This window comes from Buteo buteo, chromosome 4 (assembly GCF_964188355.1).
Source record: "Buteo buteo chromosome 4, bButBut1.hap1.1, whole genome shotgun sequence".
NCBI lineage: Eukaryota > Metazoa > Chordata > Aves > Accipitriformes > Accipitridae > Buteo > Buteo buteo.
Window position 1 is genome coordinate 36,953,047 of NC_134174.1, and position 22,775 is coordinate 36,975,821.

General features: G+C 39.0%; 1 protein-coding gene across 1 annotated transcript in view; it reads right to left on the reverse strand.

Annotated features, from left to right (window-relative positions):
• GRID1 (glutamate ionotropic receptor delta type subunit 1) overlaps positions 1-22,775 on the reverse strand; it is a 559,848-nt gene that overhangs the window by 34,948 nt on the left and 502,125 nt on the right. Inside the window, exons 9-12 of the mRNA XM_075025535.1 lie at positions 21,024-21,125; positions 19,258-19,455; positions 16,913-17,237; positions 15,386-15,524 (exon numbers count right to left, since the gene is read on the reverse strand). Coding sequence (XP_074881636.1) covers positions 15,386-15,524; positions 16,913-17,237; positions 19,258-19,455; positions 21,024-21,125 — 764 coding nt within the window. The remainder of the gene's footprint in view (positions 1-15,385; positions 15,525-16,912; positions 17,238-19,257; positions 19,456-21,023; positions 21,126-22,775) is intronic.

Below are 22,775 nucleotides of genomic sequence, written 5' to 3' on the forward strand. Positions count from 1 at the left end.
CTCAGAACTGCAACCTCCATGTATGTATTTGCCAAGACAAATGAGAAAATGGTGTTTATTGTTGGTGACCACATCAGTCCACCCACTGAGAGATGGACTTGAAAGTCAAGCAAGCTTTGCAGGATCAGCTTCTCGTTTGTACACGTCTCCAGTGAGAAAATAGTCTGCAAAGCTGAATCAAGGTTGTGGGTGGTAGTGTAGTGGTACAGATAATTTCTACATGAGCAGAAGATCCTTCCATTCAGAACCTGAGTCCTGTTTATTTTTTATATTCATTTGTGAAGCAGCAAGGCAAAGGATTTGAGCCTTAGTCGAATATTCACAGAGGAACAACCTTTGGACTTTGGATCTCCAGTTTTAAGTAAAATTTATAAGTGGTAGACCTTGTCTTAAGACATCTGAAACGGAGTTCAAACTTCCACATAAAGGCATTCTCTAGAGCTAGTCTACCCAAGTTGAATAGTTTAACTGGTTGAAGACCAGGGGGAAAAAAAAATATAAATCCATCTGTTATGGATATAAATTGCCACTAGGGGATGATAGTCTCACTGACTCAGAGACTTAGGTGAAAAGTTTCACTGCCTTACTGAATCTAAATTACAAAAGCACAAGCCTACTTAAAAATGGAATAGCAGCTAGTGCCCCTAAACATTAGTGCAACCAATACTTAATAAGCCTTCAATTATACTGAAAGAGCAATATATTAGCTGAATAATGAGATAATATTAGAATTGACCTATCTTTAGCACCTGTGAGCCTAAAAAGTAAATACCCATCCAAAAACAAACAAAAAAAATTATGACATATTTCTATAAATTTCCAACATTTGTTCCAGGTCTATATAGGAATGTTACCTGTGTGTGTTAAACTGGCTGTAAGATAAAATATGGGCCACTTTAAACAATATTCTTAGAGAGGCTAATAAAACAATTCAAAGTATTGTTAGAATGGCAATAGCCTTAGTACAGAGAATATTAAAATGGAAGCAAGTTTATCTCCACATCTAATAACCTTAGACTTCAGAAGAATTAGGTCCATGGTTTTAATTTGTGCATCTCTTTGACTTTCTTTGAAATTATGAATAATCAAGCTGAGCTCTTAAATCAATCATTAAATTCCCAATGTCTCTATAGTGACATGATCAAATTCTGCATTGTTCCATTTCACTGCAAATCAAGTCACTTTAAATGTTCTTAATTCTGTCTCAGTGCAGCGATGTGCAGAGCGACAGGTTTCTTCAGCAAATACACTAAACAAAATCTTAACTTTACCGATAGAGGTAGTCCAGCAGAAATCAGCAGCAGTACTTGCATGCTTTGTATACACTTTGCAGGATCAAGTCCTTCACCAGCAAATATATCATTCTATAGTTCATATAAAACTCATTTCATCAGCTGTCCATGAAAAATACCATCCACTTTACTCTAAACAAAAGCCTTAACAGAAAAAGCCTCATGGGAGTTTCTACAAGGGAAGCCATAAACATTGAGAGATTAAACTACACTGAATCAATGGAGTTGCAGCCCTTCGCACCAGAACTAAACACTTCCAAATCATGGAAGGAGACAAACAGTGCAGACAGTTATGGCTCTATACGCGCTTGTCATCATCAGTGGAGCAAGAACAGCTGCTACACATGATTTCAAAGAAGCAGGGACTTTCCTCCAGCGGAAAAACCAATCAAATGGCATGTGTCACAGAACACGTTGCCATGTCAACTACATACTTTTACTATAGTTAAAACAAACAGTGATTGAACTCTTCAGCAGGTAATGGCACTGCAGCAGCTGTTTCCGTGATGATAATGATCATTGCTGCCGGTGTGGTGGCATCTATGAGCCCTCGTCTGGGCTGGGACTCGCTGCCCTATATTAGGTGCAACCAAAAGAAAAACATAACATTCAGTTATGGATTTACTGGGGGAAGGAAGCTAAAGCCAGCTTTATTTCTGCCACAGGAGGAGGGCTTTGCTGCATGGCCCCTGTGCCACATGTTCTGTCACCCTTCCAGTGGAGGATCAGGACCCTCTCTCTCCTGCTACCCCAAAGAAATTTCTTTTTTAGGGTACCTGGCATACCTAACGAGTAGACCGGTACTGCTGAGATCAGTGAAACTATTCATGCACACAAAAGCACACGCCCAATGGTTTCCAGGATAGGAGACAAAAGTATAAATAGTAAGAAAAAGGCAAAACAAAATAGCCAAATAATATGAAAAGTACACAAACTGTTAGAAGCACAGAACTTGTACAGCCTCCACAATGATTTCATTTCTTTGAAATTACTTCCGCTAGCCTCAGTTCCTACATGCAAAGAGAAAGCCAAGAAAACTAAACCATCTTCTAAACTCTTGATACAGCAACGATTTCACTGCAGATTGAGTGTTTTCACTGGGACTCTGTTCCTGCAGAGCTACTGCATGTTTCAGTTTTCAAAGAAGGGAACAAACGGTATGTATACCCACTGAAATGCAAAGACAGTTGAGCTATTAATAAATGATAGTCATGTTTATGATTTTAATAGTAATTAATTACTAGCTACATGCATTTTATTGGCAAAACATTTGTAGGCTTTGTGTACTTTCTAAGAGTCTGAGATGCAGCAGAAATATGCTCTATTACCATCACTTCAAATCTCACTTTTGCTTTACTGATCTCAGAACAATCTGCAGAATTTTTGCTAACATCAAGGTGTGGGGAATGTAGGACAAAATTCCATACAACTAGGCTGTGTCCCACTGCTCACAGAACTTCTAAGCATCTTCCAGTGCTTTATTTAGGCAACATGCCCATTTTCAAAAAAAGACTTAATAGTTTTTCTGGCTGTGAGACTCAAATTTGAATCCAAATATCAAACTGGATTCTCATCATCATCAGTAAAACAGGTTCTTCTGTAAACAAAATTATACCTCTGGTTATTCCTATCCATTGCTATTTCTAAACGATGCCCTCAGGACCGCCTCGGCAACTCCAGTCATCTGCAGTGATCTGCATGAGTGTGACTTGACTTGTCGCTGGATCATGGAAGCTCATTTTGCCTAGAGCTGACACTGGCTCTGCTCCAGCACCACACATAAAGAAATCTGTTAAACAGCTAGAAATAAGCTAAACATCTCCTGATTGCCAGTCCAATGTTTCTAACTATACTTCCAACCCTCCTCTTCTCCAAACCTCCTCCAGGCAATAAGAGCATAAGTCACTTAGATTGCTGATTTTTCCATTAACTAGGGGGTTTTTAGGTTGCTTATTTGTAATAAATCTTTTCTTTCTGGACATCCTATATTTTCTGCATTGTTATCATATGGTAAAGGAACCATGATGGTCCTTATAGTAGAAGTTATGATTACTTTGCTTGAAAATGTTTTTAAAAACAAACAATAGCATAACAAATAACTCCGTTAACAGTGGTAGCAATGAAAGCTAGTTTCCGAGGATTTGCATCTCAAAGCTGGATCTGCTGGTGCCCCATAGTTAGTGATCTCTGAATCAAGTTTCTCTTATGGCTGGGCATTTATGATTGCATATGAGTTTATCTGATGTCTAATTGAGGGAGTGAAGTCAGAAGGCAGTCTTTCCTTTATATTTACAAGGGACATTTACAGGACCCCTCTTCACCACCCCAGTTTTCCATATTTCTAACAAATTAATATCCTTGAGATATTATCCAGTTTGGCCACCATGCTTGCTATTTAACAATGGAAAGTAGTAGACTGACAAAGAAACATTTGGAGTAACCACATTAGAGGGTTTTTTTTTTAAGATGCAGGCCCAGGTTTCCAAAAGCTGGAGCTTTAATTTCTATGCTTACATCCACATTTAAACTACTACATGACTGGGCAGATTTTCAGAAGGGATCAAGGAAAGTTTTGGCAAAACAGCAAATCTGTAGGATGTTCGCAGATTCAGTTAAAAGCCTGGAAAGTGATTCATAGGAGCTATGAGCAGTTGCTGCTCATCCTGCAAATCCAGAATAATCAGTCTTGCTAAAAAATCTGGGTTAGCCTGGGTCCTTTAACCACACTCCATACTCCATTCAACAGCAAGAAGGAAATTAAAATGCAGAGAAGGAAAAGTGAAAACATCTCAAGAGCTTGTAGCATGTTTGGGGGGAAGAAATACATTGTTTGGCCTACCTTTGAATATTTTCTTGCTTTACTTTTAAACCACTTTGCCATTGAGACCTTTCTCTGAGTAGCTTGAAGGGTTAACGTGTTAATTAAAGCAAGGTATTCTGCTCCTTAAATTATTAATTAAAATAAAAACTGCAGCTGGTGTTTAACAGCAACTCAGTCCCAACAGCAGGTTTTAGTCACTTCACCTAAATCAAACATATCATAAAGTTGGCATGAAAATCATATTGTCTGAATCAAGCACATCTGGCAACTGACACATGCTTTTACCTATAATGAAAATAACAAACTACCTCTATTATTTATGCAGATGCACTTTAAATTGTTTGCTATGCTGATGTCTTCTACCATTCACACTCGGAAGCTAAAAATCTTAATGAAGATTAATGATTAAGATAGAGAGGGAAGAAATTGCCTTCTTCCTTCTCAACTGGTGTTACAACTACTGATACCACTGCCATTCTATTTTGCACTCAGATGACAAAGAGTAGCTTTTTGATTAAACAGAGTGGGGAACAGAGAAGCTTGGCATCTTGGTGCCAGCTTATAAAACCCTTACTCAGGGCGAGTGGTACTTTATACCACGACTGTTAGGATATCATTATACTGTAAGTAGTTGCATTAAAGTTCATGAAATCCCAGTGTGAGATAAGGTCCTACTGAACTCTTTATTAAGTTTTGATTTATCAGGAGCTGTGGCATGCTGTGAGAACGAGGATCTCAGTGAGGAAAGCTCTGGGCTGCTGCCTGCACCAGTGTCAGCAGTCTTATAGCCGGGGTGGAGGGGCTGGATGAATTCACATGGCTTAGATCAGTCAGAGGTACAAAGTGATGCTGGAAAGCAGCTTCACACCCTTGCCTTACCACAGGGAGTAAAGCAGAAGCTATTGATGTTGACTTCTGTCAGAAGAGAAGAAAACAGAAAGGCTCTGAAGAGGCATCTTGATTGCTAGAACATGTGCTGGGTACTCCTGGGAAATCAAAACATAGGGCTCTTCATTAATACTGAAAGCACATATAGCATTCATCAGCTATTATTGATGTCTAAAGTGCATGCATTGCATATGCATATTTTAAAGTCTGGAGGCCCACTTGCCTGTTTCTCAGAGGACCCAGATTGCAGGCACTTGGTCTGTGGTGTACTTCCCACCTCATCCTGACGTACAATGAAGTCAACAGAAAGAGAGACCTTACCCTTTTGCCTCTCTCTCCTCACCCCGAACACAAGTCTCGCCTGAATACTGAACCTCATACTAGAAACACTGCCAGCACTGCATCAAAACCAACTAGCTGTTCCTTATATTGAGATTAATTAGTTTATTGGGTAGCCTGATTACATACCTTCAAAGATGAGCTTGGAAATTGCATTACTGCCATATGAAAGAAACATGGTAGCTAACATCCACCCCATTCTGACTGATGGTTTTCTTTTCCTTTTTAGATAGATATGACTATTCATAAATCAATTAAATTAAATCAGTGGCTTATTCTCCTAGGCTGGTTTTAATGGTTTAGAAGGCAAACAACTTTAGTGCATGTGATTACATTTCTTTTAATGGAATTTTGACAGCTGTATCAAAATAGCTTTTCTAAGGCAACATCATTCTCTCCCCCATCTCCAGATGAGTCTGGAAATGCTCCTCTATTATATTATATGGGGCCACACGTGCAGAAGAGGAGAACATTGCTCATTAAGGCAGATGAGCCCAGGAAGTAGAAAGAACATATGCAATCCTTCCCTTAGCAACACAGTACTATTTCCAGAAAAGTTTTCTTTCCCTCTAGAAAATCTTTTGCAACACAGGAACTAAGAACTAATAGGAAAGCGCTCATGGTAATAAACAGTTGCATCTTAGTTTCCAGGGAAACTAAGAACCCACAGCTCCTTTTCCCCCTAAACACCCATAACCTGCATCTATTGAAAGTGTGTTTTGCTGTTGGGTTTTTTGGGTTTGTTTTTTGTTTTTGTTTTAACATCATCAGGAATAGTTTCTAAATCTCCTTATGAGGATATTCAATTTTTAAAACCTTTTCTTTAAATGACAAGTTTAAAGTTTTCCACCTCATGGCAAGATGGTCTATAAACATTTTAGAATGTATTGGAACAACTTTTATTTCAGAAGACAAAATACCATCCTATATATCATTTAAGGTGTTAAGAGTTTAAGCTGTGAGAAAGAATGATCTATCATGGAAACATTTATAAGGGGAATGGTTATTCTAGATTTGAATGAAAATGTCAAAGAGAAAAGTAACCAGAATAAAAGTGTTTGCAAGACAATGGAGCTCACTATCCTGGTGGGGGGGTTGGGGGGGTGGGGAGGAGTAAGAGTAACAACATAAAAATAATGGATTTCAAAAGATCAGACCTCAACAGACTTCAGGAACTGGAGGAGAAAGTCTCTTGGGAAGTTGATTTAAAGGATAAAAGACTACAGAAGGGCTGGCAATTCCTGAAAGAGACCACATCAAAGACACAGATGCAAACTATCTTAACATGAGGAACTATAAGAAGAAATTATAAGAAGCTGTTATAATGTCAGCAAGAGCTCTTTCAGGACCTAGAAAACCAAAAGCATTTTTTTTTCTAAGCGATTATAAAAGAGTAGTGCAACCATTTGACTGAATATGCATACATACTACAAATGCATGGGAACCTTACAAATGCATGGGAGAAAAAAAAATCAGAGAATCAAAAATCAATCCTCCTAACAACTCCAATGAATCTAGCTTATACTATTTATGACGTTACTGCACAAAGCCATTTGTGTCATCCCTCAACTGTGTCCCTATGTCCACAGCAGAGCTGGCAAAGTCTGTACCCCAGCTATCCCATACAAAGTCTCATTTCTTAATTTATGGCTGATTTCATCAGCACAACATAAAACAGATGACTGTGCACTGAGATCACCAAAACTGAAACTCTTAACCTCGCAACCTACAGCAGAGGCATGTTCAATCTGTAGTCTCTGAAAGAATGGCTGCTGAACTTTGCTCCAAGAGATCAGATTTTGACTTGACTGTATGAACAGAACTTTTAAGCTATAGGAGGTATGATCATGATTTAATTCTTATTGCAGGCTATTAATGCAGGCCTTGCAATGTAAAAGACAGATCATCTAAGTGGAGCACACGACTGGCCATAGCACAGTGACACTGGTCAGTGTCTACTGACTACTCCAGCTAGGAGGATGGCTGGACAAGCATTCTTCTTCTGCCCCCACTGGAAAATTCCCTCCTCTCCCCTCTCCTCCCTCTATCCAAATTAATCTAAAGGAATAAATAATTCAGTGCATATTCCTGATACTCACAGTCAGCCTGCTGACAGTGAATATATGGTAACGAACAGAAGGTGGAAAAATTACTTTTGCTGCCAGGTGGGTGAGAAAATCTGGTGCTGAACAACCGTGGTATGAGATGACAGAACCACTGCTCACATGGAGATGTTGGTGAGGAATTGTGCAAGGTGAGGAGACTGTTTTTTTTACATGAGCAAATGAAGCATTTTCCAAAATATGCAACAGATTAGCAGAGTTGGAAGCTCATGTATGTCCTGTCTGAGCTGACAGCAAGTAAGAAAACAAGTACAACTGTCCCCTCTTACAAGTAGGTACACCTACTTTCAACTTCATCTCATTGTTTCACAGCAATTAACTTACTGTCATAAAGTGCTTACTAACTATTGGTAGTTTTGCAAATGCAATTTACTTGGTTGTTCTGACTGCAGGGGATGCCTTCAGAGAGACCTTCTGACCCTGGACGATTTGGAAACCTATGCAGAAATATATACAATATTACCCCATATATAACCTGTGTGACTTCTATAATAGGGCCCACTGTTACACTAATGACTCTGACCAGCACAGATAAATGGTATAAAATACAAGTAATTTTAAAGGTGTTTTGTTTTTTTTTTTTTTCCCCAGCGAGCTGTTTCACTAGCAAGTGTCATTAAGATATTTATATATATTTAGGTTCTACCCCATTTCCTGCTTTGAGGGTCTTTGTTTAAATACTCTTCTAATAAAGATATATACCACAGGGGCATGTAACAGTATCTGTCTGTCCAAAAGAATAGCAAATACAGCCAGCAGGCAAACACATGGAATAGTATATTAACATGCAAAAGCAGTTAGGTAATTTTGCACTGTAGGTCAAATAAATATCTACCTGATATAGTGGAAAAAAAATTAATGCTTTTGCAGGAGTGAAACACAAATACTTGAGCAGACTGGCCAGCTTGCTTTCATGGTTATTCCTCACCCAGAATCCACTTCCAAAACAGAATTCACCATAAAGTCTTTCTTCTTACTCCTGTTTTTGTCCTTACAAAATGATGGGTTGAGGTAGTCTTTAGAGTTAGGAAATGTCTGAAGCTTTAAGGCCATCTCTGTTTGAATTGCTATAGTAATCATTATTTTGCCTTTTTAATATCCTGTTATATTAGATTTTATTATCAGTTCATATAAGACATTAAATCAGCTTCTTTAGAGAAAAACAATAGAAATATAAATATCCTATTGGGCAAAAATCTTCTATTACTGCATTTTGTATTGTTTATCCCTTAGGAATCAAATAGAAAATAAAACCCAACAAAATAAGCCATGGCTACTATCTTTGTAATAAAAAGAAACCACATACTACAACAAAGAAGGTTGAAGTCAAGAACCAATGAGATTTAATGTATGCAGAAAGCATACAGCTACTCTACTCTTATGGGCAGCCAGTGAATAACCTATATTAATATGAGAAATCTGACTTAAAAGGCGACTCCATCTGAGCTGAGAAGAAGAGACTGCATATCAAATCTCAGATTCGAACCAATCCTTGTACATTTTGATGGGCTGTCATGGGAGTTTCTGATCTTTCTGGGTTTTCACCCTTCCAAAGCAAAAGAAAAAAAACTAATAAAAAATCATTTTATTACCTGCACAGATGGTAGATTTTGCTAACATCATATCCAAATCATTTTCTTCTCTAAACTGTGCATGCATCTGAATGTTAATGCCTCAACCCACTTAAGTTACAGAACTTCCCAGTAACAAGAACAAATGAAGAAATGCTATCATATAGGTGTTGTAAAAGTAGAGTCGAAGAGCGTATGGAATCACAAATCTCTTGGTTTGCCACTGATCTCCAATATATGCCACATTTTTACAATGGCAACTGGAGAGATGGAATGCAAGCTTGATTTCAGCTGTGCATTCTCATTTTTCCCAGAAAAATGTCCTTGGGAAATATTTGCACTTATATGCTCGCCTGCTTGCTCAATTACAGGAGTAATTAGGATCCATTTTAAACCATGGTTGAATGGCATATGCCAACATTCAGAAAGCTTTTTAAAAGGCTTCAGACTTTGTGAAGCCCTGGGTTTCCCAGAAGCACCCGCTGGGCAATGCCATCAATGAAAGTGAAATGAAAAGATAGACAACAGGGGTTCTAGCCCTCGGAACATCACAGTGTCTTGTCCTGAACCGTGCCTGAAGGCAAATGGCTGGCAAGCTTTGCCCTTGAGCACTGCTGCCTTGCTGCCCAGGCTGCAGAGCATTTCCCATGAAATTTCTTCCACGTGGTCTAAACAGGGAATATTCTGGAAAGAAAAAAAAGTTTTGAGTTTTTGTCCTTGCTCATTCACTTGCATCTTTCTTGCACTCTTTTTTAGCCTTCATTTTTATGGATGAACTTAATCTAGTTAGTTAATGATTGAAGCTTTTGCTCACAGGCCTTAAATAATAATCATGATGATTATTTTTTATCATGCTCATTCATACATGCCTCCTGCCAAGGTGCCTGAGGTGCTGCACAGACACTGCAAAACATAGTACAAATTAAACATAACAAAAGAAAATCCAATGAAATATTTAGAAAACCACGCACGATATTAACAACAGCAAGGCTGTTTTCAAACACAAGGAACTTCAAGGCAAAATCACTGCAAATACAGAGGGATTCCTGTGAGGTTCTTGCTACCAACCCTATCAAATCCACTTAACTACAGCAGACGAAACCTTTATTCATTTCCCTCTAGCTGGCAACTTCAAAATACTTTCCTCATTTTCTTTTAAAATATTGTGAGATTGTTTCTGTTTTGTACACAACCCAGAAAATCTACCTTTTTTGATACCCGCAGAGCTATTATAATATGGTCATTTCTGGCCATTACCTTTAAAGCAGCTAAACTGACAACGTGCCACATAAGATATGAAAAAATTGTTACTCTTTCATACAGAAAGGGACTGAGACAGAGAGGAGGCTAAACTTGCCAAGATCAAACAAAGTTTGTGGTGGAAAAAGAATTTGCACCCAAGTCTTCCAAGTGCCAGACTATCACCCCAACTAAGCTGCAGTAAATCTTCAGCTGTCACCAAAACATATGAAATTTGGGGATTAAAATGCAAATAAGGAAATCCCAAATCATGAAACAACAGCTGTGAACTTAAAAGCAGATATAACATGCATTTGTATGCAGTCCATGAATGCATATATAAAGATGCCTTTCAAAACATCCATAGCATGTGCAAATGTTAAGGATCAATTTGATAGAATCTTATATTTAAACTTTTTTGAGTTTGCAAATAGCCTACTTTTTTATGTCCTATTTTTCCTGCATGATTCTTAACCTCTTGTCAGAGAAGCTCTCCTAAACCTGAGTTTCACAATGTCTGTGCAGCTACTGAACTGCATGTAGTCTGCTTGTTAACAAGAAATGAAGCTGGAAGTTTAGTCACTGCTAATTAAACTCATAATTACAAATGGAAGGTCAGACAGCAGATCCAAGGGCTGTTTTAAAATGTAATAAAACAAAAGAAAGAACAGATTTGCATGTAATAATTCAGCCCTTACTTGGCAGACTGACCCCTTAAAAGATTTCTCAGCTGCATACAGTTCTGAAGGCAAATATTAGAATAATAAAGGCAAAACATTTGGGTTTAAACAAGTTTGCCAAGGATTAGCACAGGCACTAAACATTACCTAGATTTCTATTTAAAGACAAAATTTAAGAATTGCTCATTTATAAAGTTAGAGCATGGATCATGGCCTCCTAGCCTGAGCTCCAAAGTGGTTGCCACCAGCACATTTGCAAAAAATGCCTTCTCTTTTGGAACTGGGTAACATCTCGCTCCTCTGCTCACGTGCGGTCGGGAATATCTGCTTGACGGTTCACTGCCCTGCCTGCGAATCTCCACAAACACAGAAATCCTGAGGTAACCACTACGTTGTCTTTGTTCCCTTGTTGTGAGGTTGGGACAGAGAGAAGATAAGAAGAGCACAAGAGGTAATTTGGACAGAGGGCTCAGAGAAGCAGTATTAAAAGAGCAAAGGGGTACAGAAGCACCGATCACTAGCAACTGGAAAATGGAGGACAGCCGAGGAAGGTTCACAGCATTTTCTGCTATCCTTGATCTCCTGAAGGGCCAGAGGTTTTGACGTGGGTCTCAAACTCCATGTTCTGACCCCCCCTACCGCCCTATCACACCGGGACGAGCGATGGGCACGCAGCACATGTGAGGAACAAGGCGGCATGTGCAGCTGTACTGGATCAGAAAGCCAGTGCCTCTCCTCATGATCACACTTGTGATGAAGCGCTTCAGGGTTTGGGAAAATCCAAGGAGATGGGCTTTTGTTCGTTCCAAGGTAGGCGTGTTTCTTACATGGGATCTGGGCACCTGCACAGCACAGCACTTGGGAACCCATTTGGGATTTAGGAAGTCTCTGTCAGGAAATACAGAAATACAGGCAGCATATCAAAGCTGCTTTCTGCCGTGCCTCCTACTCTGGATATTTCACTTTTCTGTGAGCCACAGGCAGTCCCTGAAACTCATGGCAGGGTGGAAAAGCCTTGCGAGATTTGCCAACACCAGACTGTAAAAAAAATTATGCCCTCATGAGCAGGCTTTCATCTGACATGCTAATTCTAAAAATCTGCCTTCCAACAGTTCAACTTTGCTTCAGTGAATCTTTCACCAGGCCCCTTCTAATAAATATCATTTATGATTTCTATGACACACTTGTATTGCAGTGAAATTGTGGAGGTAATGATCACTGGATTGATTGACACCTAGTTATTCAATCAAACATGCTCCTGTTCTGCTAGTCACAGACCACACATGCCAAATTTGATGCTGAAACAACTTTTATTAGGCATTTTGGAGGGGGCTTGGGAAGAAAAATCGGTCTTGTAATGAAAATCTTAACTATGTTGCAGCTACTGCAGCACCATAATACTATTTTCTCTCCTGCTGGCAATTTAGCAGCAGCAGTACTGAACACCAGAGGACTTCTCTATGGAGGGAGAGATAACAGCACACATTTACTAAGAGGATGAGGGGTTGGTTTCTTAACAATGGAAGTATACACAGATGGATTTGGTAGTTCTCAGCTGGTGAGCAAATTTTCAGCTATAACTCATTGTGCCTCTTTGGGTGGGAAAAATGGATTTCACATAAGTATTCCTTTCTGGGTCCATGAAAGATATAATGCAGGCAAGCTGAGTGGTGGATTTAGAAAGGCAAAAAAAGCCACTCGACATCATATGATGCTGAAGCTAAGTTGTACTGGGAGCTGAGACACCAGGCCACAATGCATTCATGTAAGGCAGTAATTTACTTTCTCGGGAAAAATATTTGTTCTAAATCTGACACAACATTTTATAAGATATTTCTCGTAAAGAGTGGGGGCATGAAAGTATCTTCATCATAGCTTAGAAATGGATGAAGGCTCAACAGAGTTTCTGGAGATCCTATTTCTTTACCCCACCTCTTCCCTCCTAAGGCACTGGCAGTTTTCAATGAAAGTGGTTATTCCAGATCTCATTCTCTCTCTTTCAGAGTAGCAGGATCTCAGGGACATTCTGCAAACTTTGTAAAATAGCCATGGGCAAGCCAAGGCAAGCAAGTTCCTTAACTGTCTCAGTTATGCCAATCAGTGATCAAATCAAAGAGCTTTCTGACAGCTACTATTTCAGATTACCTCAGGAATGATTTGGGTGCCTAAGCCAAAGTATCCAGGACCACTTTAGACACCCCAGGCAATATGAATAATCCACATTGTGGCTGACAATACCTAATAGAGACCGCTGCCCTTATAGCCAAGTAGCTGGAGCACAGGCAGTGAACCTTATGGCAACTTAAATTACCTTAGACGTTTACGATTTGGCACATGAATTACTATGCTGGTGTTTGCAGATCAGAGCTGAGTGCTTGCTTTCTTCTGTATCCTCACCTTGTACAAGGGGATGCGATATTGGGAACCTGGAAAGTGGCAGCTACTGTTAGGTATAGAAAACCATTTAATTATAATTCTTCAGCTGCTATCTCTAACAGTAGAAGGGCATGGGGCTCTAAAGTCCCAAAACAACACCGAACAGTTCCTTTACTGAAATAACTTCTCTCCTCCTCAAGATTCTTAGTGATGTCCATTCATTTTAATGAGAAGGGGAATCAAACCCCCTTGTAAATGTTGTAATAGCTCAGCCTCAAAGGCCTCCTCTCATAATTCATAGTTCTGCTCTTAAACCTGTCTTTTTTTTTTGCAGACTCCTCAGTGCATTTCACCCCAACTTTCGTCCTCCTCTGAACTTTGTTGAGTTTGGGGAGGTGCTCAGTAGACCAAATGGACAATTTCTTCTGCCATGAAGGAATTATAACTTTCAGAATTTTTTTGAGAAGATCATTATTCAAGCTTTCTGGATAACTATTTCTGTCTTGGGTTTCAAGAACAATTTATTCATTGAGCTTAACTTTATTCCCACTACAGCCAGGCCTCACAGATACTCTGTGGTAGTTTTATTCTATTTAGTTTCTCATGTTATTTCCAGAAATTACACAGTTCTTATTTCTATTACTGTTAAAACCTACTTATTTAGGCTAAACTAACAGAAAATTAATTTAAAAACAAAGCGTGTTATGGTTTGGGGATGGTTTTATTATTATTATAACACTATATCCATACAAAGCGTTACATTACCTGCAAGCATGCAATGGCAAGTTAAAAATTGGAAATAGTGTTAAACTTATGTTTATGAGAAATGCACTTAATTACGTCCTTCTTTGCAGATACCACAGAGAAGGCAAAAGCAGCTTTTTTAAGTGCCAGCCTCACCTAAGCGCCAATGCCTCTGTTTTAGGAGCTGAGCACAAACCTTACAGTCCCGGTTTTCCCAGTGCAAGCCCAAATGAGAGCGACAGAGCAACTGTGTCACTCTCTAGCACCTAAAATCCTTGGCTCAGCATTTTCTAGGAGGACAGCCTGTGTCACACTGCCCATCCTCTGGCCATGTCTCCACTCCATCGCCATCAGATCAAACATGAGATATCAGACTCTAATCCTGTCAGCACTGACTGCAGAAGATCAACAGCCCTCCCAGTACTCCATGCCAGCGTGAAGGTGGAAATTTTGTCCATATTTTGAGAGAAAAAAATGAAAACATTATTCAGCCTTTAAATTTTCTGAAGAAAAACAGATTACACACACACACACACAAATTGCCACCAAACAACCAGCAGCTCTCTGGAGCTGCTCAGAGGCCTGGTTTATTGAAAATATTCTCATTGGGTATGGATTAGTAGGCAAACGGCAGGGGAAAGAAGTCAAAGGTGCAAGATAAATTGGGTTTGTTACAGAAGCTGTAATTTATCATCACAGTATTGCCAACACAACTGTAGAGAATTATATATAAATTTAATAAAACAACTGCTATATTACATTTATTATCCTGGAGTCAGTTTTGGTTATCTTCTCCTCCTAGAGAAGAAGCTTTTTCTGCAAATAATGCCACTGAATCTGGTCGTTTATATTTTAAAAGACCACCTGTATTACCTTACATGCAAATAATAGTATAAACAGCAGCATATATCAAAATATTAAGAACACAGAATTACACATTGCAGGTGAGAAGTGAAATGTTATGTAGTTTGCTAGAGGTGGCAGTCCCCTCTGATGTTCAACAAAGAAGTAAAGACAGCTGAAGCAGTGAGAGCTCTAGTTAAGCAAAATACATATAAACATGGAAGACTTCTCTTCTGGAAAACCACAAAATTAAAGTGCCGTTGTCCCCTCCATGCACCTGTCAAAACTGCTTGGGGCTGTTAGGGTGAAGGTGAAGGGGAGGGCGGGGAGAGAACAGAAAAGCAGCCACTGCAAATAAGCAGAGTATTTTATTAGAGTTATCTCCTTCTTGCAAGAATGAGTACTCAAATAGATAATACTTTTCTGTGAAATCCAGGTTTCCAGCTTCATGTTAAGAAGAGGCTCTTACCTTATGGGATTATCCATCCTTGATACTGTGAGAAATGCTGCTAAGTTTGCTGTGTAGGAAGAGCACACGATAAGGGTGAAGAGCCACCAGCTTCCCATTACAATGCGCATAGCCACAGAATTGACAGTAGATTCGCCCCCTGCAAACAGACAGAGAAAATGAGGATCTCTCAGTAGCTTCCATTTATGATCACCCTCTGTGTGCGCTGTTATGTTCAACTTTGTTGGAGCTACCCCTCTGCATTTCTGCTTCCCCTCCAGACAGTCCTTTCACTGCTTCCGTTAAGACTGATAATTGACAAACATCTTCTCCAGTCAACCTTATCTTGCCCTGGATACTGTTCTAGCAAATCATCTTTCAACATATTTCCCTTGGAAATTATTGAGGAGCAAAGCTACAGAACATGAAAAATATTCTAAATAAAGAAAATTCAATGGTGAAGCACAATTAATATGCAGGAATTGAATCGTTTCAGTGTTCAGAACATTGTAATATTCTTTTTTTTAATGGCCATTTTCAATTTGGAAAAAAACCACAAAATTGTCCGATGGCTTATGTGCTATCTGTGCTGTATTTAAATCTGCAAAGACTGAAGTATTAGTGTTATTGTCACTCTTTACAACATTTCAAACAACATGAAGATTTCTTTCTAGCAGGCTTCAAGCACAGTTATGCTTGAACATTGTTGGAGACCAAACCTTACCATATAACTGGTGCTAGTCACTTCAGCATATGTTTGTGCTGATTACATCTTACTGTACTTAAACCCATCAGCGATGCCACCTTAATGAGATGAGGGACCAAGTTTCAAAGCAATAGTAAGGATTTTCCAGCTGAAGCTTTATAAGCTTGCAATCACAATGAAAAAAATGTATAAAAAAGTTAACAACATAACTGTATGTTAGCATTCAACAAAACCTGCCTTCCAAGAATGGTACTAACTTTATAGATATGGGACAAAAACTGTGTGGGCAGATTTTGCAAACAATTATTTATAAAAGTAGCTTTGTTAATGGTAGCAATCCCATTGAATTCAATAGGCTTAGTCCTATGCGTAGAGATTCCTGAGTGTAAAGTTAGTTACACGGCTACAAATCGTTTTCCTATTCACGTCAAAGAACCAAAAGATAAACTGTCTCACATTAGTTCAAAAACATATAAATTTCTAAAATTAAATTTAAACAATTAGAGAAGGTGCTAGTTTCAGAGTTGGAGAAGTGTAATTCCGCACCAAGCAGCTCTGTAGTTTATTTATTGTGTGATAATGTTCCCGAAGTGGAAAAGCCTGCTACGAGTGTTCTTTCTGGACTTACCGAGAGACAGAAAAGCAGAACATACCTGCCCCCCAACTTACCTACCTCTTCCCACTTTTCAGCAGCTGGGCAAATAAAACACATTACCTCCCCATACGAGCCTTCTCTTTCATCTTTAGACAGTTGTGGCCAAGACTAACATGTCCCGACCTGCTTTACCCAAGGCAGAACATTTCTGAACATCTATCAGTGGTGTTTATAAGAGAGTAAGTACCTTGCTGAACGAAAGCGCCGTACACGACCCAGATGGCACTGTGAAGGGTGGAGGAAGCAGAAGGGCTTGGCTGGGAAGCGTTCTGCGCCCTGACTGCCTGGATGCGGTTCAAGACAAATATCAAGACGCCAACTATAGGGATGGCTGCAGCAATGCAAGCCCACACCGCAAAGTCGAAGGGAGCAAAGAGAGAGAAGATGTTGATTTTCTCTTCAGGCTTTTTGATTAAGATCCCCACGGAATAGTCCATGTACCGCTTGCTGAAGTCCACAACGCTCTCTCGTTCTGGTGTTATAGTGATGGCTGAGATGGCTAGGTCTGCTCTCTGCGAGAAAAACGCAACGGATCAGACCTCTTCCTTTCACCAAGAATTTGGCCAGCATGAGCCTTAAGGAGAAACTTTTGAAGAACCAAGTGACTCCATGCATTTCTTTCTATAACTTAACACGTTCAGACAAATTTAAATAAACTGTCTAAAAATAAAACCAGAATCAGTTTAATCTTTGAACGTTAGTTAATTGCACTAGTCTAAAGCAGAGTAGTGAAACATAACCTGTCAATGTACTCTAGAACAAAAAGCATCACGCCGACTTCTCTCTGGAATGAGTGCAACTTGTTTAACCTTTACACTCACTTGTTTTCCAAAGGATGCCTAAATTCCAAACCATGTTAACCTGGTGCAAGCAATAAGAAAGAAATACCATTTATTTAGCTTGTGTATTTGATAGGAAGGTGCAAAGAGCTAATATCTGTTCTCCCTGCAGAGTTGCCAGCTTCCCATATTCGTGAAGGGATTTCATATGACAGCTGGGGGAAAGATTTTGTTTGTTTTTTACAATGAATAAAGTGATTGCAAAAACTAGTAACTGGAAGAATGCCAACCAAAGGCAACTTAGTTCCTGAAACTGCTTTAACTTCAACATTTAAAGCGAGTAGGTTTTACACGTAGAAGGTCCTTAAAGAGTATGCAAACCCAATGAAAGATAAAACAGGAGTTAATAAATAAGATTCCCAAAGCTTTTGAAGAGCTGCAATTAGATTTTGAATATTTTTCCATCTTAATAAAAACAGTTAACTTCAAATAATAGAACGTACATTTTGTTTCCTATCTCTACATTTTGTTGGGGAAGTAAAGCAAATGTTAGGTGTGAGAGGTCTGCTTTGAAATCCTTTGGAGTCAGTGGAAAAGCTAGTAGCAGAAATACCATTAAAAAATACCATAATAGATACTTTGTTGCTTGAAAGAATGCAATTTCCAAAGAAATTTAATGGGATTTCTTACCACATTTTCAAATCAATGAAATTCAAACAGCTTATGTCAATGTGAAATAAGTAAAAAATTCTTTATATTTCCTAGCACCAACCAAGAAGATCCCATTGTCATACACACATTTCCTATTGCTTTAATTGCTTCTATTTCTTCCTAAACATCTACTTACCAGATACTGAGCCACCTACTTACTAAATAATGAGAAAGCTTTCACTTTCACTAATAACTCCACTGCAGAAGAGTAACCTTTTCTACCAAGGGCAGCAACATGGAATATTAATTCCTTTGACTCTCCTTCTTGATTAACAATTGTCCCATGTCAGACAGCAAGACTATGAACAAAATGCACTCTAATTTCATTCTCTGGGAGATTCTAGGCTACAAACTTTCTCCATTTACTTCAATGGAGTTCAATTAACTTACTCCTGATTTGCAAGATTGTAATTAAGAAAAGAAATTTGGTCCTCTCTGTTTTAAATGAACACATAATCTTGAGATCAGTTTAAATTCTGTTCCTTCAAAACACTCCTTTATGGTATATTACTAGGGACACTTTTCTTGTTTTGGAGTCAAACAGTTGATCATTATCAAACACATTGCCACAAAGTGACCCAAATAAAGTCAAACCTAAAAACAAGTAGCAAAGACATAATGAAAAAAATTAAAATAATAATAATTAGTATTTTAGGAAGAATACATTATTTATTTTCTATAGACATTCAGTCACACACACATCCATGTCCTCTCTTCTTAGTCTTACAGCTATGTAAACACACAGATTTACACTGATATAATTTATGTTGAGAACAGTTGGGAGTAAACAGAAGAGACTCTCTAGTTCCTATCCTGGATACCGTGTCTTAAAATGCACAGTTTACACCGTACTTAAACCACCTATAGCTCAGAAGTGTTCTGCACTGGTGCTTTCACCCTAATTCATTCTCTTGTAATTTGGAATGGAGGAAGGGGAGAATTTAAACAACCTCCTTACAAAGCCTTGACATCCTACTCTGAAGAGTCTTTTTTCTTTTCTTTTTTTTTTAATTTTTTTTAATGCAGCTTGTTTTCCTTGTACCTTGTTAATGAGTTCTCCAATCATGCCATTCCAGGAGCTGTTTTGGAGCTGCTGTCCATATTTGCCATCAGGAGCTTGATATATCTCATACTTGAAGCCCAGATTCTTGGCAAGTGCATCCAGGACATCAATGGAAAATCCTTTATATCGTTTTGGTTGCCCAAGTATGTTCTCTGCCACCATCACAAAAGGTTCTTCCTGAGAACAAACCAATATCTTAACTGATAATTGAAATAAGTTTTTTAGTTTGCTTCTCTTAGCAAAAGGATGTTTCCTGAGTTAATTCTGGACAACTTGGCACAGATTTTGAGACACTCATAACCTTCTGAGGCAAAAACTGTAGGCCATGCGGGATACTATGAGGGATCCCAACTGGATACCACTGCCTCAGCACCCGAGTCCTATGTGGCCTTGGGTTTTCCACAGCTCTTGAGAAGAGGCGGAGACTCCAGAAGAAAATTCAACCCCCTCTAGCAGCTTCTTGGGGCCCACAGGATGAATTGCTCTCTGAAGTACCTGCCTCTTCTCACTGACTGTAAAGAGGGCATAGACACCTACTTTAGTGTCCTAACTAGCTGTCTAGAACATAGATATTAAGTTAAGTACCTAAGTCCGAGATAAGAACAGTACTACTGTTCATCTATTTGAGACCATATCAGATCCAGAAAGTCATCTTTTGCAGACAATGATTAATCTTTTATCCAGGAGACATACTGAGACAAGAGCTAAAACTGCTACATTTTGTGAGTATTTAAAATTTTGAAAATTCAAAGAACAACCTTCATGGGTACTGGATCCTGGAGTACTTTAAATTAAAGTCTGTTTTGGGACCAACAAGGCAATGCAGCATTTTGCGGTATGTTTTCTGTCAGGCACGGGTGTCCTGCTCTCCGGTGGGGGAACACCAGGGCTGCTGGCAGCAGAGCCACTGCAGCTGGCTGCCTTCACAACCCACTATTGACATTCTCCTGGAAGGGATCTGCTCGCCTCCTGCATAAGCTACAGCATAACCTTGCCTGTCACCAGACAGAGGAAAGAAAACTGGGGGCTGGGGGGGATGCCTTAGTGATCTTATGTGGTACCTCCTATTTGTACCATGATTCAGAAAAAGAGAAATAAAAAACACAAAAAGGCACCACATTCTGCAATCTGCAAACTACAATATTTTGGGCAGAAATGCATTAAAGTCCTAAATTGCCCCTAATTTAGCACTTAGGTGAGAGGAGCTCTGCTACCACTCTGGATACTAACAGACAGTAGTCCCAAAAGCGTAATGATTTTTTTGAAAGATTACGCCTTTCTAAAAGATATAGCTTATCTCAACGGGAATTTATGAGCTTGATGGAGGAAACACTTGATTAAATTTTACAGCCTGCAGTGTACAAGAGCCAAGATTAGATTATCATAATTGGCCCATCTGATCTTAAAATACATGAAATGTTGGAAACTGCATATCCGAGTTAGAGTACGGTATGTGGAATGCACCCCTGTGCACCCAGGCCCTGTGCTGCTTCCATGCCCAGTAGGAATTACAATGCAGAAAAACAGCATAAGCAAACAAACAAATGCTCTGTATCTCTGACAGTGCACAGCTTCACATAAAATAATAAAAGGCCATCATCTATCTTCCTTGCTTATGCAACTGAACATCCAAAAATACAGAACTGAAAATGATAGGGAAAAATACTGTGGGAAGTGCCCAAAATACTCAGTCAGATCCTTTTTATTTTGAGCATTTTGTTTCCTGAACTCAAATGGGATCATACCAAGACAGTCACCACTTTGAGTGTCAATCCTTGTAAGTCATTGCCCAGACGTCGTTCTTGTAGGCTACCATTCAGTCCTTTCTCAGAGTCCCACGTTGCCAACTAGAACAGAAAGGACAGTGAGGCTGAAGGACTGTTAGGCAGAAATCGTTCAGTATTTACATAAATATTTAACAGTAGCATGACTGAATCCAGAACTGATATAGAGAGGATGAGAGATGCGTGGCTTTTATAAATGCAGAATCAGAATTAGTGAGATTCAGAGGACAGACATAAACAAGTACCTTGCCTGAATGTATTTACATCGATGCCTGTAATATAACTGCTCTATTATCTGTAGTATTTGTCATATTATTTCACTTAGATCACTCTGATACAACATTTCTCTCCGGTAAGTTTATATTGCCTGACAGTCCTCAGGATTATCTGTGGTCTCAGTATTCCATATTTCCCTCTCTGCTCAGATCCCCTCCTACTTTTCAAATCATTCCTTACTGCTTATCAAAGACCAACCTTTTTTTCCTGGTGCACAACATTCTCGCTCGCTCATAGTCATAAATTCTTGACACAGATTCTACGGTGTCAAACTGTCTCCTCTCTCGGACTTTCTTTAGATCCTATCTCAAGTCTGTTTTCTCTGTTCTTGCCCTGCTTCTGCCTCATCAGTAAAACAATGACAGCCTCTCAAGTTCCCAGGCTCCTGATGACCAAATATCTCGTATCTACCAGTACTTCATGCATCTGCTAGATGTATCTGGATGCATGTTTTCAGGATATCTCCCTGGAATATTACATCTAAATATTTTCTTTTTCAATTAAATGTATTGCTTTAAAAATCAATTTTACTGCATATTCTGAAGAGAAATGCAGTAAAATTCAATAGAATAGGTTCAACAGAAAAGTCAATCTTCAGTGACCTTTGGATTATTCAAACTAAATATGCTCTTCAGCAGCAGCAGCAGCAGTCAGACACTCCTTTTGCCTTCAAACAGAAGGTGTCATTTTGTTCAGAAGAGTCATAAACAGTATCAAGTAGAAAATGTTTCCTTCTTTTTTTTCAGCTCTACTCTTAAACACCAATACTATGCTCACATATGTGGAAGCAGTGGTGTTAGCTGAAGGCATGCCCTGTAGAAATTAAACATAGGCCAAGATCTGTGAAATGTGGCTTCTTCCTGCCAGAAGCTAATTTTCATGTAACAAGTCAAAACCTTCTTGGAAAGAACTTATTTCACTGAAAATGCCTATGGCTAGATGTCCTACATGATTTACTTCTATGGCTTCAGTTTTATCCTAAAGCCTCAAAAATCAAACCAACAAATAAAATGTGATGGGAAAGATCTGCATGGTTTTATTTTTGTTTTGTTGCACTAAACTGATAAACAGGGAACTAGAAAAGAACAGGACATTCAGTGAATATTCAGCCATCATAACTATCACAACTGATGAAAATTATTCTATAGTCACTAAATCTTCAAAGTTGACACACAGGAAAGGAAAGAATTAAGCTACACCTCCTTTTATGCAGATGACCTGGGGGACAGAGGAGGAGAATGAGTGAATAATATCCGGCTTTCTAATGATACTCCTGAAAGCTAAAGTATCTCAGATTGAAAATTCTTCCCCTGTGATGCCAGTTTGGAGTGACAGATGAGCTTCTGCACATAAAAGTGTCTGCAGCAATACAGGTAGATACCTATAGCCATGGTGCCTTCTAAATTCAAATTTAGATGCTTGCTCTGAAATATGCCC